At 32.0% G+C, this 16,583-nt stretch overlaps 4 protein-coding genes across 20 annotated transcripts in view; 2 read left to right on the forward strand and 2 right to left on the reverse strand.

The window, feature by feature from the left end:
• Window positions 1–7,810, forward strand: part of LOC125055919 (TLD domain-containing protein 2) — an 89,009-nt gene extending 81,199 nt beyond the window's left edge. For all 15 annotated transcript variants that reach the window (XM_047658678.1, XM_047658669.1, XM_047658671.1 and 12 more), the window contains 5 exons: window positions 325–443; window positions 1,547–1,706; window positions 4,231–4,414; window positions 5,582–5,687; window positions 6,023–7,810. In XM_047658678.1, the coding sequence (XP_047514634.1) occupies window positions 325–443; window positions 1,547–1,706; window positions 4,231–4,414; window positions 5,582–5,687; window positions 6,023–6,158 (705 nt within the window). In that variant the 3' untranslated portion in view covers window positions 6,159–7,810. The remainder of the gene's footprint in view (window positions 1–324; window positions 444–1,546; window positions 1,707–4,230; window positions 4,415–5,581; window positions 5,688–6,022) is intronic.
• A 309-nt stretch (window positions 7,811–8,119) lies between these two features.
• Window positions 8,120–9,325, reverse strand: LOC125055923. The gene is made up of 4 exons (XM_047658681.1): window positions 9,203–9,325; window positions 8,931–9,133; window positions 8,440–8,623; window positions 8,120–8,309 (listed from the first exon to the last, which is right to left on the reverse strand). Exons 1-4 carry the CDS (start codon window positions 9,264–9,266, stop codon window positions 8,272–8,274), a joined length of 489 nt encoding a protein of 162 aa, XP_047514637.1. The 5' UTR covers window positions 9,267–9,325; the 3' UTR covers window positions 8,120–8,271.
• A 496-nt stretch (window positions 9,326–9,821) lies between these two features.
• On the forward strand, window positions 9,822–12,291 carry LOC125055977 (transcription factor E2F7-like). Its single transcript, XM_047658771.1, has 3 exons — window positions 9,822–10,268; window positions 10,350–10,683; window positions 10,762–12,291. Exons 1-3 carry the CDS (start codon window positions 10,081–10,083, stop codon window positions 11,236–11,238), a joined length of 999 nt encoding a protein of 332 aa, XP_047514727.1. The 5' UTR covers window positions 9,822–10,080; the 3' UTR covers window positions 11,239–12,291.
• Window positions 12,292–12,327: 36 nt separating this feature from the next.
• On the reverse strand, window positions 12,328–14,630 carry LOC125055978 (prenylated Rab acceptor protein 1). Of its 3 annotated transcripts, XM_047658773.1 has the most exons (7): window positions 14,514–14,630; window positions 14,244–14,383; window positions 13,728–13,830; window positions 13,526–13,629; window positions 13,274–13,358; window positions 12,917–13,025; window positions 12,328–12,778 (listed from the first exon to the last, which is right to left on the reverse strand). In XM_047658773.1, the coding sequence occupies exons 2-7, from the start codon at window positions 14,333–14,335 to the stop codon at window positions 12,675–12,677; spliced, it is 597 nt and encodes a 198-aa protein (XP_047514729.1). In that variant the 5' UTR covers window positions 14,336–14,383; window positions 14,514–14,630; the 3' UTR covers window positions 12,328–12,674. The 3 variants fall into 3 exon arrangements, with proteins under 3 accessions (XP_047514729.1, XP_047514730.1, XP_047514728.1); XM_047658774.1 differs by lacking the exon at window positions 14,514–14,630 and having other exon boundaries at window positions 14,265–14,416; XM_047658772.1 differs by lacking the exon at window positions 14,514–14,630 and having other exon boundaries at window positions 14,244–14,416.
• Between the last annotated feature and the right edge of the window lie 1,953 nt (window positions 14,631–16,583).

Consider the following 16,583-nt stretch of genomic DNA (forward strand, 5'->3'; position numbering starts at 1 on the left):
CAACCAAAAGGTAAATATTAAGTTTACTACGTAACCCAAAGGTCAGTCACCCTTAAATAAGACGGGAGTAAGATCATTCGAGTAACACCTGTCGTTTCATTTAACATGGGAAGTGATAGTGGATTTGCAAGCTTTTAATGAAAACTATCAATTCTAGGCAAAACTTTTAAGACAATATTAAATGTATCAAGCATAAAGAAATATCCGGTATTATCCATATTTAGACATTCCATGTTTCAATATGTAAATTGCCGGGCATAAATTGTTGCTAGGACTGGTTTGAACAGTCTTATTCAATATTTCAATTCAATAATGCGTTTATAGGTACTGTCGATGAGCGATGAGTTACGCCGAGCATTGTATTCGTCGAGCGCCTCTGTTGACATGGAGTTTTCGCCACCAGATCTCATTGGTACATCGGAGATCTTCACCATGGAACACAGGTAAACAATCCAACCATAATTTCGCCTTAATGACAACTTCAAATCATTATTATAAGTAACTTAATTGCAGGTTTCCCTTGTAGTTTGATACGTTTAGTTGAAAAAGATTGTTTGCTAACGCTTTTAATAAAGAAATATGGTAACATCTCTCTTTAACCACAAGCTTTGAAATTTCACGTGGTTAATAACGGTAAACTAATAAAGTTTAAAGTCAAGACTTCGCGCAAAGAATGACTCTCTTACGTCAAAACGGGTTTTGACATACAGGAGTCATGTACACACAGCAAATACGTCATTACAATTTACGATAATTCAAAGTAAATAAAACTTGTCAAAAGAGATCATGGTGTAGGCCCTATTTCATAAATTCCCAACAAAGTTTGTCATACGTTTGATAATAAATGTAGGCTGTTGTGGGTAAACTATTAGAAATAGCCCGATCGATAACGTTTGTTATTTACGTTTGTCGATGTAGGTACGTGGGCTGTACTGATCCAATGGCTTTTACACTGGAACAAAACAAAGAGAATTGAAATATTAATACCTAATAAAAGTATTTAATTAAAATGTTCTTAAAATAATAGCAAAAAGTTGAGCAGTTCAGCAAAAACTGATTTTTTTCGAACTCTCGCGAATTCAGTTAGTAACAAACATGAAATTCTTATTTTTATAACTTCTCGATTTTTTTTTCGCATAATGTTCAAGACGATTAACAAATTTTTAAGTATAATATGAGGTGCGAATAATTTTTCTTTTTAAATTGTGGTCTATTCCAGACGAATCGGACGTTTTAATAAATTCATTGCGCGTACGCCTACGTACGTACGTACGTGGAACAGCCTCTTAGATTTCTGTATCAATTTATTTGATAATTTTACTATATACTTAAGTAGGTAGTCACAAGCTGATTTTCTAATGTAATTTTCTCTTTACCGCAAGTTATAATATTTGCCCACTAAATCACAATTCTTTTTTTTAAATTTAATTACACAAACAGCCGAGTTACCACCATAATTCTTCAGTGAAAAGCGTCCTTTGGATAGGCCGACACTGCTTATTACAATATTATATTCGCGAAATGTAATGTTATTTATACTTTTCAGAGAGAAGCTATGCAGCGTCTTACCGGCGCGTGCACAGGGATACATGTGGTCGCTGGCATTTAGTACCAGCCAGCATGGATTTTCACTTGCCTCCATGTACCGTAAAATGCAGAGAGTTGACAGCCCCGTGTTACTTGTCATTCAGGACACCGATAATAATGTAAGTTGAAGAATTTGTAAAGCATTTTAAACCATATTAACACGAAAACCATGGTGGACTAATTTGATTAAAAGAACTTTTTTTAATACATTGTCTCTTCACTGAGACATCGTGGGACATTACGATCTAGCCTAATTTAAGTCTAACCTAATTTACTTATAACGATATTTTACTCAAGAAAGTCCAACAACACTACTTACAGTCTCTTAAGTCCTCTGTTCTTGTGATACTCTGTTTTTGTGGTCAATTTTTTCACTTACCACTGTTTAGCACATAAGACTAACATGCACTAACACTAATTCAAATGGTTTTGTCCTTTTCAATCTTCTCACTTAGCCCGTGGTGTCAAGAAGTTGACAAAAAAACTAGCGATTAAACAGTGGCGACTATTTTATAATTTACTATTACATTTTATAATTACTTTTTTATTCCGTTCATATAATGTAATAAATGATATTTTAATTTTGAATCGATCAACGCTTCGATGCCTGAGGTATCGAATTTGATTCACGAGAAATCAATGACTTTTAATGAATATTTGTTCCATTTCAAGTTGGAAGGAAAAATCCCGTAAAACAAACCCAGAAATGTCTTTCCCATTGCTCTATTTACAGTTAACTAAAAACACGAATAATAATTAACATCACTAAAAGTACTTACTTTATTGTCTAGGGTTCAATTACCTCGTTATATATTTTTTACAGAAATAATTGTAATTTACAAACGGTATTTTCTTTATGTTGCTGAACTTTTTGAAAATTTCAATTTCGTGGCACAGTATACAAAATTTTCTATACAAAATACACTTGCTGAATTGTAAAATATTAATACAATGAGTGAGTACAATTTATAGTGTTAAATTGTTATCGTATACGAATAAATACATAAATTAATATGAGATTAGATGCTCTCAATTATTATTACTCTCAAATTACAGTTAATTAACTCACCTGACGTATTATGTGTATTCAATTTTCATGTAGGTATATAAATTTACAAAATGAACATAAACAATGTATAATTATATCTTTATTTTTTTTATATTAACATATATATGTTAAAATATTCTATAAACTAAAGCAGTCTAACATGCTTGTGTCGCACAACTCAGATCTAATTAACTCAATCATACGGCTGACTGCGACCTTTCTGACCTACTGCTTAGACCATAACTATAAAGTTAGACAATAAAATCCATCTTCTGCACATAATTATGAAAAAGTAGACTTGCAAGATCGAATCGTAGATCTGCTTTTAGGGTTTGATAGCCCGTTTTTTTTACAAACGGTCCAGTCGTTAGGTTAGGATTAGTCTAATATATAAAATTCTCGTGTTACAGTTATACAGTTTTCGTTGCCATACTCCTCCGAAACGGCTTGACCGATTTTGATGAAATTTTTTGTGCTTATCCGGTATCTATGAGAATCGGCCAACATCTATTTTTCATCCCCCTAAATGTTAGGGGTAAGTCCACCCCTAAATTTTATTTTTTATTTTTTAGACAAAAATTTTAATTCCTATTTTTTTATGATACAACATACAAAAATACATACAACCCCTAACTTTCACCCCTCTACGATCAACCCCTATTTTTTTATTATAAATGATATGGCAAAACGACGTTTGCCCGGTCAGCTAGTATTATCCTATAATTTCCATCCATTATTAAATACTTCGGAATGGGCGACGAGGCCAATAGATCAATGAATAATATAAATTCAATTTGACTAAAAGAAAAAACAAAACGTAATATCTAAGAATTGAAAAATACATTATTATATCGAGTATGTTATTCGGTTCGTCGGAAGTACATTTTCACGCGATACAATCAATTATGTACACGCTAATTAAACAAAAAAAACACTAGTTCAGCTTGGTTATAACTCTCAGAACGACTAAAATTTTTTTGCGTGTGAAGTCGCAAGAGGTCAGATACAGACAAGATGTGTTTTTTGTGTTTAACCAGTGTAGAGCGTATTAAACTTATCAAAACTGGAAAGGAAGATATTCTGCATCTTGTACCGCATTTACCACGGAGTGTTCAGAGGAGTTGTTCGGATTAATACCTAATACCTGCAGCTGAGTTTTAGGTTTAAAGACATTTATTCTCATAACAGACAATCGTCACTTACATGAGAACTTACATACTAAAGATACAATTTATCACGTCGTGGGTCATTGAAGAGCTTCAAGGATGAATTAGCGTAGTAGAACTTGGGTGGACTTTCATTTACGTAGATAACTGGGATCACTCAAGAGATGGAGTTTTATCATCGGACGTCGAGGCAGAATACGAAATTCTACTTGTAACACCTCGACTTCAGTCGTTCCACAACTGAGCCATTTTTTATGCGAAATATTTTAAGAATCCAGAAAATTCTTGTTTACGTTATAATTTGCAGTCGAGCATAATGCCTATTCATAGTATAAAACAATCTCTACGTTGCTAACTATAGGGATAGCTAAAACCGTTACCATAACTATCTTTGCGACCATAATACAATTAGGTCTGTGATTCTTTCAGGTATTCGGAGCGTTGACATCATGCGCGTTGCGTCCGTCAGAGCATTTCTACGGAACTGGGGAGTCTCTGCTGTTCTCTTTCCAACGAATCGATGAGCCACGCACTTCCGACAAGGGAGATGACATCAAGGACATAGATGCTGATGTTAAAGAGAAGAAAGATGAGGGGAAAGAAGAAAAGGAAGGTGAGAACTAACGATAAATCTGATTCCGTCATCCCCTTTCAAACAACGCTCATCTAAAAACACGCTGCAGTTTCACCTCTTCGTTGCCGACATCCCCAGGTGCCGCTCTTCACGATTTGGGTCGTCGTTTCTTATAAAAACAACAAAAGAGTGGTACTCCTTGCCCCCATCCATCTTCCCTAGACAGTATTATATGGGTTCATTTATATAGCATCTCCTGGACTGGCGTGCCTACTCCACTTCTCTATGGCCACTAATAGGCCACTTCTCACTTAACACCAAGTGGAATTGTGACCAAACGTTTTTCCAGTTCCAGTAGAGAGGGCAAGACGTTTCTATTCAGTGTATAATGCTTGACACTTCGTAAACCATAACATTTAACACACAATATTAATTCTGAATATTAAGTAATTATAAGCAGTATGGTAAATATCACAGCGGTCCAATGTTTATGACCTGTCAATTACAGTTTGTTTGTCAGAGGTAATTCCATGTTTAAATTCGGTCAAGTCTGTATATTAAATCAAGAATTTAGAGAGAACTTATTGCTATAAATACGTAAAATATCAAAATCAATTTCAATTAATATTATAATTTGTTTACGGAAGGTTCATTCGAAAGACAAGGCTGAATGGAAATTTTTGAAAAGTGTTTCTCAATTTATTTTGAAATTGAGATTGGTTTTGAAACCGCGGTAATGTATGAAATATGCAAATTACAAACTTGCTTACCGCTTTATTAATTATAAATGTTCCTTGGGTTTGAGATATCTTAATATACCTGTTTTTGACATGTTTCAAATAACCGTCACAGGGAGATGGGCAGGATTGACTATTGTTTATTTTATGAATTAAACATACTAATAAAATAAAACTAATAGCGCCATTACGCCACTCATGTTGATAGGATATTTATGCAATTAATTAAGATTCATTACTGTATTTATAATTCTCTTTGTAAATCTTTTATTATTGATAAAAACATTTTTATCCATAATAATTCTTATTGTTTCCGTATTCAATCATTACTATATTAAATGTTGATGTTCTTGAATTAAATATTTATTCCACGATTTACCCTCAAATATTCAGAAGTTATTGTGCAATTTTGTAATATTAAAAAATAAAGGTTTTTTTTAACTTATTTGGTTAAAACAATTTTTTTTAGAATCACCCGCACCATTCAAAACTAAATTCAAATACTGGGGTTGGACCGGAGACAATATGTACTTTATACGTGGGAGCAACGATAACATATCTATTGGCGCTGGAGAGTAAGTTTTTTGAGCATTTATTCTTTTTCATAGACAAGTATATATCTTACATCCTTTTAGTAATCTGTGACATCCAAAATTATTCCTTAATATTAAAAAGAAATTGCAATATTAATAAAGGAAAGTGAATCAAGGCAATCTTGCACATAAGATTCGTTTAAAGTATGGAGACAATTTTTTTAATATTGAAAAAAATTCAATATTAAGAAGTTAGAAAGTTGGTATTATAATATTTTTTTTATTAATTTCAATGAATAAATGAATCTGTTATCGAATCGAACATGGATAGAAGTAAAGAGTCAATTTGCAAGGCCTGATGTGTGTCTGTGTTGCAGCGGCAAGTTCGGCTTGTGGCTGGACGGAGACCTGTACTTGGGCCGCACTCAGCGCTGTACGACTTACGGTAACGAGCCACTCAGCACACGCGAGGACTTCATCGTCAAAATCATGGAGTGTTGGACCTTCATCTGAGCGACCAAAGCAGCTTTACTATTGTCTTATGAAATTTGCTACGACAATTTGACACTTTTACAAGTCGACTTTTACTTGGCACCCGCGCCCCGCGTATCTCTAGTCAAAAGTACTGAACTCGACCAATGTTTTCGATTTACATTCGCGGAACGCGCCCGTGCGTCAATCCTAGTCAATTGTCATTCGTTTGTAAGGTTTTAGAGGCGATGGCACCCGAAAGGGACCGGCTGACTGTCAATTCAACGCGTTGTTATTACGTATCAACGTTATGTAGTAATATGTAGTGGGCCTCTCGGGAAAAAGTAGTAAACGCCTTTTCTCATTGGTCGTAGAAAAATTGTTTAGAAGCTGTGTCTCGGTGTTACCCCCAGTTAATGATATCGTTGTTTTGATGTTTGCATTGTTGTAGTACTGCATCTGGCAACACTGAAGCTTGCCAACCGTGACTGGTTTACAGATTCATCTGTGACATAATCTTATCTATCTATCTTATTAGTGGAGGCAATTACCGTAGCTGCCTTGCTTAATACAGGATAGATAAGTTTATGGCAATGTTAAGCTACGATGCGATCAGTATGAATAGGTTTAGTTTGCGTAGAGTGTTTGTTTTCATGTTGGTAATTTAGTCATAATTTTAAGTTAGCATAATTTATGTTTACACTTCACTGTGATTTGATTGATATGGCATTTTATTGTATAATGAGAGTTGTTATAACATAATCTTTTTATTTCTAGTTTCATTGGTACTTTCGAATGTATCGTTACATTCATAAGTATTTATATTATGTTAAAATTAAACTATTTTTATGATGTTATCTCTTGAGTACATGAGTAGTGGATAAATATTATATTTAGAAAAATATAGTTATATTAGAAAGCTTTATGTAATCGTTGTGCTTAGTAATTGTATCACTTCGCATGATGTTGACTCAGAATTTTGGGCTATAGCCAAATTAATTTTTCAGAAGTGTGACCCATTGTTACTATGGATATGACATAAGTTGACATGCTGATATCAAAATGTAATTTTTCATAAAAATTCTGCATGTGCACATCATACACACAATATTAAGTCTCTTCTCTTAGCTAGTATGTTGCTAATAACTGCTGCATGTCTCTGTTTAGTAGTTTGTGAAAATTGTGCAATATTTGTAGTAATAACCTTATATGAACAGTGCAACAGGATGTCAACCATATTGACATATCATGTTCATCAGCTTTTAGCAAAGTGTCAATTATTCGCATTTTAAGCCAAAAACTTTGTGCTAGTAGCCAGCTACTGAAGGATCCTAGTTTGTTTCATTATGGTCTAAAATAAGCTATGAGATTAATTAAAATATATTTTTATGAAGTAATAAATGTTCATAGTAGCATCAGATTGTTGAGCACATTTATTTGCTAGTACATCTGTCCATGCAGTACTATTGTTATAATTATCATATTGACAGAACGAACTACCTATAAAAATATATCGGCATAATACATTGTTAAGAATTTTAGTTATAGTTACTATTGTTGAGTAGCAGTGAGATATGTACATTATTTATTTTAATTTTCAAAATGCTGTAGCTGTATTATTTCAGGTGATCTATTTTAAGTTGTTAATGTAAATCAAGCCATAATAATTGAGAAATATATTCTTTTGAAAACTTTTTATTCTTTTATTTGCTACACATAGTACACAAAAAATATCAATATCTATTGTCTTCTTTGAAAACGGTCTCTATTATTATGATTGTCACCTTGTTCATAGTCATTGTATCCTCTTCTATATTCTCTGTTATAGGTTCCATCGTCTCTTCTTCCTTGGTACCCTCTGTCTTTATTATATTGTTCATGGTCATTGTATCCTCTTCTATATCCTCTGTTACAAGATCCTTCGTCTCTTCTTCCTTGGTACCCTCTGCTTCTATTATACCTATCTCTGCTGTATGGCGTAAATCTTCCACCTGATCTATTGGAAATGTACCAATTTTCAATTATTGGAGGAATAGAGGGTTCTGCATTAAAAACTTTCATAAACTCTTCATCATTTTCTGTGTATCTATCTTTAAACTCTTCTTCACATTCTGCTAAGAAAGCCTTGTCTTCAACTGATAATTCAAATGACATTTTATTTATGTAAGAATCCAACTATTATTGAGTCTAAAACTGAAAATAACAAAAAATATGTGTCAAATTAACTTAAACCATAATTTAAAGTAATATACATATATGGCATCAGATAATCAAATATTTCAACAGAATTAAGATGCTCCTACAAAAATCAAAATTAACTTACATTTCTGGCTAACCAGATTTGGTAATATTAGTGCATAAAACTGATCTTTCACTTCATAAAATGAATTATTTGATCCAAGAGGATTATATTTTTCAAATAACCAGCCAACTAATACTCCACAGTCAGGGCAAAGGCATGGTCTCCAACGATAACCAGAAAACCACAATTCCTCGTCTTCTTCCCACTACAAATGTATTCATTAATAAATCTTTTGCTTTTAGCTTGACTTATCAACTAATAATAAATTAATTTAACCCTATTACCCAAGTAAGAAAAATCTACTTAAACAAGTCTATGTCAAATGGCTTTGATACAGGCTTTTTGGTAGAAAGCGTTTTGTGTTGTTATAATTAATAACTATGACTTAACCAGGCTAGTTTAGGGCTAAAAGAGTAGTTTTCTATGTAAAAAAGAAACACAAAAATTAATGCAAAGAAGCGAAGTAATAGTAGTAAAAGTAGTCTTAATATCACTATTTTTAAAATACTTGCCTCACCCAAACCAATGCAATTTGAATAATTAGTAATTATAATGGGAAAATGGAAAATAATGTCCTTTGTTAAAATCTGTACTGTAACATTTTCACTACTGAACAATGTGTCATTGAAAGTCTTCAAAGACAATAAACTTATTTTCTTTATAATGGCATTTGAATGTGAAATAGTATTCCCACAGGTGCGGCACAAGATTACATCTGCAATAAAATTATGAATTAATAATAATAACGTTCAATAATGAGCCAGACATTCTTATTCAAAAATACCGTTTAATTGTACTGCTCTCGTATTGATAATAAAAACGCAAATAAAAATAAATATTGCAAACATCACAATATTTCACACCAGTGTCTGCGTGTGATGGGTTTATTATTGTAAGGATCTTCGTTACTTACTTTTATCAATAATATCAGTGATGTCGTGTACTTATATTATAGGATAATATAAAAACGTATAGTCGTGTTAATTATCTAAAAAAAATGACGTCCCAATTCTGAAGTGAAGCGATAACGTGGTATAAAAATAAAATACATTTCCATCAAATTTCAAATGACTAAATTTAAAACAATATGTCGTTGTCAGACGTCAGTTGTCAATTCATAATTCATATACACATATTTTGAAATTTGATCCACAGAAGAGTCAACGTTCGCCCGTCGCCGTATTATTTTGATCTACTGATCCGCCTTGAGCAATAGTATTCTTAAAAGTCTGACTTTCTTTTTATGAGTTAGTCTTAAAACCATGTGATTTAATATTGATTATATCTTCCAAGCTCGTAGGAATTACTATTAAATGTTATCGAAACTAGATTATGTTCTTAACTGTGTAATTTGGTCCTAGCTAGGTTTTGCACGTTTTGAAACATTTGACTTATGACATTTACATTCAAAAACCTCGCGAGTCGCGCGCATTTAGTATTTGTCAAAGTTGTTTACGATTAGGTTATATTTTTAGCAATTTTATACATTGAGATTTCATACATTTTATCGTTTCTTTTCCTAAGAACTCTGACATACGTAACATAAACATGAAAGCAGCTAACGCGAATGTTTAAAATTACAACCACCTAGATTTTCTGGATAGATGTCAAAAATAAAGCGAACCATTCAAATTAAGAGTATTTGCATAATGTTCACACAAAATGTATGAAGATGATAATATAACTTCTACTCCTAAACGTTGCGCGTTGAGTGAAGTCACTAATTCTTCGAATTATGTTTCTCCAACGGCTAACTTAAAACTTCTAACTAATGTGGCTTTACAATATCCCACGCCGCCACCAAGTACAGTTCACCGGAAGGAAAAGTCCCTGCAGATATTATGTGACAAGTCAGTAATTCATATTGTTTCTAAATTTTAGTGTTACATCATAAATTTAAGTAGTAAATTGACACATATTTTTCACTTTAGATTTTTAGATCTTTTTCCACTTTATGGAAATGGTCCTGTAGAACTGCAACTAGATGGTACTGCCGCTCGTTTAGGTGTAGAAAAACGGCGTATGTATGACATTATTAATATATTGGAAGCTATGCAATGTGCAATACACAAAAGAAAGAATACTTATCTTTGGCATGGAGCGTCAAGACTACATTCTTTTTTAAAGATGTTAAAAAAGCAGGGAGAAAATTTAAGACTGTCTGAAGTGCTTCGAGGAAAGGCTCCAAAGCCACCGGCCCCAAAACATAAGACTCTAGGTGTCTTAGCTCAAAGATTTCTCATGCTCTTCTTGGTAGAGCCACCTGTAAGTAGTTCTATCGATAACATGTGCCTATTTTCTTCACTAGTTCTTTTTACTGAATCATTTTTGTCTTGTTTTCAGAATAGACTGATTAATTTAGAAATGGCTGTTAGTGTTCTCATAGACACAAATTCAAAAAATAAGTCTATTGTATCACCTGAACAAATGGATCGTCAACATAAGTCCAAAGTGAGGAGACTCTATGATATTGCTAATGTTCTTATTTCAATTGGTCTCATAGAAAAAGTTAATGGTAATTCAATATTGAAAAAGCCTGTCTTCAGATATGTAGGGGTTAAAATGAAAAAACTTGAGAAGAACTTACTTACCCCATCTCCAATTACACCCATCACTACCTTGCATGGTTCTCAGCAGCTTGCTCCATGTCATGTGTTTGCTGGTAAGTCCAAAAGAAAGTTGGAATTCACTACACCAACAACTAGTATTGAAAAGCTTGGTATAACAACACCTCCACACACCCCTTCCCATAAATGGGATGAAATTCTACTTGTTGCTGATATGGAATTAAGTAGAATCAATAACTCAGTAACTCTGTGACAAGTTATTGATTATTTATATTTTAGGGCTGTAATTTTTGACATTATGTATATTGATAGAAATAGACATGCCACAAAAGCCTTTTGCATTTATAGATAACTAAAATCAAATTATATGAAATTTTTAATTTTGGTGGTAATTACCATATGCCATAAAATTAGATATAACAAAAAAAATAGATTTTAGATAAAAAAAATTGTATGTTACAAAAATGTTAACCCAAGTACTTGCCAGTGCAAAAGGAGATTTATTGATATTATTTAGTTATTGAAACAGTCAACCTGTACTCCTCATAAAAGTAAAACAGTTTAATTTGCATTTTATAGTAAAAATCTTTTTATGTAGCAAATGTAATCCATTGTATAAGAGAAGTTATAATACTTAATTATATTATTAATTAACTTTAGAAAATATTATGTAAATCTGACCCTCATAATTGGTGTTCTAGTCTTCATTAATATGAATAAATCACAATAATTCATGATTAATGTTATCCTGAACTTTTGCACTGTCTATATTTTTTATAAATTAAAGATATTTAAATGTTGAAGAAAATAGGTAAGATAATATATTTATTGTAAAAATTGCAAATGTCTTCCGCAGAGTATATTTAAGCAATTGAGAATGCAATTGTTCTTATTTTAAAATTTTATCAAATGTTATGTCAAAAAGATTTCTTTTTGTCACAACTAAATATTTTAATATTCATAAACAGATACATACATTTAAATAAATTGAAAAGCATTGTAAAGGAACTAATTGTTTTGCTGTTTTTATATTCTTGCATTATGAATTATTGTTATATATTATTTATGTTTAAATTTATAGTATGTATGCATATCTGCCAGAAGTTTTACTAAAATTTGCAATACCATATTGCATATATAATAGAAATTGACTGAGAATCATTAATAGACTAATGAAGTGTTAGTAAATAATTAAGTTCATTAAAGAGTTACTTAACATTATAATGACATGTGATTTACAAAAGACCAGGTTTTTTGTATAGGCCTTTATGATTGTATTGTTTGACAATAATAATACTGAAACATATACATGCCTTTTTTATGAATTCAAATAAAACTGCAATTAGTTAAAAATATAATTTTATTAACATAGATAATAGGATTCATAATATGTTATTCTTTATATCTAAACTAAGTATAAACAAAAATTGCCTAGAAAAGGGCATTACTCATAGTTTCCTTGACTAATATTATTGAATTTCCTTATTAAAGGTAAGTGAATATTATATATTTTTTTAATTTTATCCAAAGTTATTGAGACAAACCTTATGAGTGTCATCAAGTTGAGGGCTGGTGCATTGTGTTCTAATAAATGCCTAAAATCCAGTCTTAATAAATACAGATGTGCTTCCTTCAGGTATCCAAATGGTGGGCAGATTGTTTAGGTATATATAGGGGTAACTCGCTTTGTCAAACTTGCTCTATCATAGGAAACTGATCAGGGTCGTCAGATAAAGCTAACGTTTCAGCATCAAAGAAACTTGCATGCAGAGCGACAACAGTTACAGTTGCACCTTAAAAAGTATTAATCATTATTATTTTAACCATTCAGAGTGGTCTAATCCAGAATCAGATAATATCAGATGAGCTTTCAGACTTGGCCTCCTAGTTCTTAAAAAAAATGTATTATTACTAATACTTATAAACGTTACCTAGAACCCAAAAGAGAACCGCACCAGCTCCTGCTAGCCACATAATCAGGGTAGAACAGCCTACAGCTGCAGCATATTGCTGTGTTTTTGTGAGTTCCCAATTGCCAATCTGCAAACATTGTTACTAATACATGATAAGTGTCTATTTACAGCCTTAAGTTCATCAAGTAAAACCTTTATTTCATTAATTGAAAGTAACTAATTTATAATTTTTCAATAAACATACAAATGTGTAACTTACTTTAGGCTGCAATTTGATTACACAATTTCAATATCAGCTTTTAATTCATGACACAAAGTCTACCTAAGATTTGTGACTAAATTATTTGATCTTATAGTAAAGTCTCCTTTACTTACTTTCCAAGTATTAGGTCCTGATGTGAGTTTCTTATATCCAAAAAAACTAGCAGCCATTGCAATCAACAACAATGGTGTTGTTATTCTGTAACCAATACCATTGTTTATAAAAATATATAATAAGACAATATAAGATAACAACTAAGTAAGCCATTACATTAATATACAACTATATTGTAGTTTTAATCTTGATTGCAATTCAAGGAGAAAAAAGTCAATTACAACAAATGTTAAATTAATAAAACAACTTACAAGCAATATGCAAAAAGTCCCAGGAATATCATTAAATAATTTGCTTGAAAATGATCAATGTTTCTGTAAAATCTACGAGATAATCTTGGAATTGAAGCAGGTGCCTAAAAATTAGAAGGATAAGGTAATGTCTATTATTTTTTAAATAGTTAAAAGACCAACACTCTGGCTGTGATTAATAATGTTGTAAATATATACTCACTTTGAAATTATCAGTAGCTACAAATTGGGTCCATGGCCGTCGAGAAGATAGTACTCCCATTACCAATGCTGGTGCTGCTCCGCTCCGCACATGTTGTAGTAGTCTAAAATATGCAGAATATGTCTAAAATAGATTTCCTATTTTATAGACAATAGTAAAATGGAATAAATCTCCAACCACTAATGCGGCAGAGCCCCAAACATTTAAGCATATAGCTAAACACACTTGGGCAACAATAAAAAACAGATTATTTAAAAAAAAAACAATAGTTGCAGAATTCACTGCTACTATTACTACTAGCTTATTAACATCAATTAAAAATATTATTCGCAACATAATATAAAATTAGTAATTATATGCGTATTATTAAGTATGCTAGACAAAAATGTTTAGTACTTGGATTAAAATGTCCACATATCCACGCTTGAAGTAATATGATTTGGTATCAGGGAAGTAGTGATTGATTCGTCATTGATCAAGAATAACATTGTGTTGTTAGTTTGTTAGTAAACTTACAAATCCAAATCTTTGACATACTTTTGAAACCCCTTTTTTTCTGTTGTAGCGTTAATTTCTCCAGCTAAATCTATATTAACGTTTTCAGACATTTTTCCAAGAACGGCTGGCTTTTGATTTATATCCTTAAAAATTTGTTTGTAGTATTACTACCTACTACCTTGTCACCAAGAGGCAAGAGGCAAGAGTTTAGACTTTAGAGTATACGTTTAGGGATGTGAAAATATAATCGATTAAAATCCATTTTTTTAAAAGTAAAAATCGATTTTTATACGCGATTTTTATATTTAAAATAATCGATTATTTTTATAATTAAAAATCATTCATAGTCGATTTTTTATCTGCCACCTCCCGACATTATATCTGGTCTTTTATAACCCGGACCTCGAACTATTAGGAATATTCGATATACATCGATGTTTACAATGAGATACATTGAATCCGATTCTTTAAAGATGTATTGATGTACTCGAAGCATTGATGCTTTTTTGTAAAACATCGAAAGGATGATAAAACCAGTTAATTTTACAAAAATTCAAGTTTGAATGGAGCACTATAATTTAAAAGTAAAATAAATTTATTCAACAGCACAAGATAACATACAATTAAAAAGACATCAAAAATACTGCAATGTGCTACTGAAAAGGCATACAGTCAGCATTTATCAAGTTTCACCTAAAATCTATCAAAACGAGATTAAGTTAATTTCGATTTTGATTATTCTTAAACGTTAATTTGTGTTTATAATTTCTATTGTTTATTTTTAATTAAAAAAAACCATGAAAAATAAAATATTTAGGGTGTATATTTTGAAATTAATTCAAAAATTAAGAAAAAATCGATTTATAAAAAAATCGATTATTTGTTAATCGAATCGATTTTTCATGCTAAAAAAATAATCGATTGATAAAAAATCGATTCTTTTAAGCAGAATGTCACATCCCTACAAGAGTACCTTTTTTTTTTTAATGGCCCGCACGGTTTGTGCATTGTGGCTCATGGTCAAAAACAGGGAAACTGGTAAAAACATAAAATTATCGGCAGGAAAGGAATTTAGGAATAGAAAATAATTAATCTATACAATAAAAGATCAATTCTTATAAATCTACATACAAAAGGAGTGTAAGAAAACATATTTACATATATTTACGTTCATATTGTCTAAATTTTTTTTATTATTACTTAAGATAAAAGCTGCTAAAAGTTTATATTATACATGTGGGTTCAATGTTGAAAGTAAACATGATGTGGATGAAGGGAAAGGAATTTGAAGGGAGATGAGACCTTCGAGAAGAGCCGACCGGTCGCGTCGAGGACAAACAAACATTATGTGATTTAAATCACCAACATCATATCCGCATTAAATTTTGACGTAAAAATATTTACATTAGGACGAGAAAAATAAATAGACACTATACAAATTTTATTTACAATAGCAGCAATGACTGATAAGTCATCTCCGAATGAGGGAAGTGGAAATAAGGAATAGGGGAGAATATTTTTAACTTTGGCAACACCGCCATAGCCGTAAGCGGTAAGGGGGTCTTAGTCAAGATGCCCTAACAGCAGCGTATGTAGAAAGTCGAAAGTTAAATTTGTATGGAAATCACAGTTCGTGTAGAAAAGTTTTCATACAAATTTAGTTTTCGCCTTTCTACATACAGTATCGTTAAGGCCTCTTGACTAAGGGGCAAGGGCCATACCTCAGCGAGATGCCATGGCGACGTGGCCAGCGACGTTACCATGGCTACGTCTGGCGTCCCTGCGTCGCCAATGCATTCAGTTCTGTCTCGACACAAAATCAATATTGTTTTATAAAAGTAAAAAAGATAAAATATGCGTTGTTTTTTAATCGAACTCTGCAAACAACGCCATTTGTAATTTGTATGTACATATACATAAATGAAAAGACGCGTGGTCACTAATCGTAAAAAAGGAATGTCATTTATCAGTCAAAAAGTGAAAAATTTTACTTTTTGAATAGATTTTTTTTTATTTAGGAATCGACTTTTTCCCCTCCAAGTTACATTGAGGCTAAGGCACTGTAGCCTACTGAACCAACGCGAGTATAATACATGACAATCTACTTTTTAAAAATTCAATTATAACCACTCATTACCAAATCCAATGTGCCTAGACGAGAAGATAATTATACTATCTCAGTTACAGAGGACACTACAGAGCATACTTTGGGAATAAAATGCAAGCTCACCGCTAGTGGAGGATATTGCCCGTTTATCGGAACCAACGACCCATCCGTTTCTTCTACTACCCCTCTCTCTCTTTCTCCGCGCCTAGAACTAAATCCAGCTCGTTAAGAAAATATCGAAAGAGAAACAT

This window comes from Pieris napi, chromosome 14 (assembly GCF_905475465.1).
Source record: "Pieris napi chromosome 14, ilPieNapi1.2, whole genome shotgun sequence".
NCBI lineage: Eukaryota > Metazoa > Arthropoda > Insecta > Lepidoptera > Pieridae > Pieris > Pieris napi.

What these genes read in the sequence shown, in the direction of transcription:
- LOC125055977 (XM_047658771.1), top strand. Translation starts at nt 10,081, where the DNA reads ATGTATGAAGATGATAATATAACTTCTACTCCTAAACGTTGCGCGTTG. An exon ending in CTGCAGATATTATGTGACAA is followed by an intron (nt 10,269 to 10,349) that starts GTCAGTAATTCA and finishes TTTTCACTTTAG; the next exon opens with ATTTTTAGATCTTTTTCCAC. An exon ending in TCTTCTTGGTAGAGCCACCT is followed by an intron (nt 10,684 to 10,761) that starts GTAAGTAGTTCT and finishes TCTTGTTTTCAG; the next exon opens with AATAGACTGATTAATTTAGA.
- LOC125055978 (XM_047658773.1), bottom strand. Translation starts at nt 14,335, where the DNA reads ATGTCTGAAAACGTTAATATAGATTTAGCTGGAGAAATTAACGCTACA. An exon ending in TATGTCAAAGATTTGGATTT is followed by an intron (nt 13,831 to 14,243) that starts GTAAGTTTACTA and finishes TGCATATTTTAG; the next exon opens with ACTACTACAACATGTGCGGA. An exon ending in GGTTCTCTTTTGGGTTCTAG is followed by an intron (nt 12,779 to 12,916) that starts GTAACGTTTATA and finishes ATACTTTTTAAG; the next exon opens with GTGCAACTGTAACTGTTGTC.
- LOC125055923 (XM_047658681.1), bottom strand. Translation starts at nt 9,266, where the DNA reads ATGTTTGCAATATTTATTTTTATTTGCGTTTTTATTATCAATACGAGA. An exon ending in GAGAGCAGTACAATTAAACG is followed by an intron (nt 9,134 to 9,202) that starts GTATTTTTGAAT and finishes ATTTTATTGCAG; the next exon opens with ATGTAATCTTGTGCCGCACC. An exon ending in AAATCTGGTTAGCCAGAAAT is followed by an intron (nt 8,310 to 8,439) that starts GTAAGTTAATTT and finishes TGTTATTTTCAG; the next exon opens with TTTTAGACTCAATAATAGTT.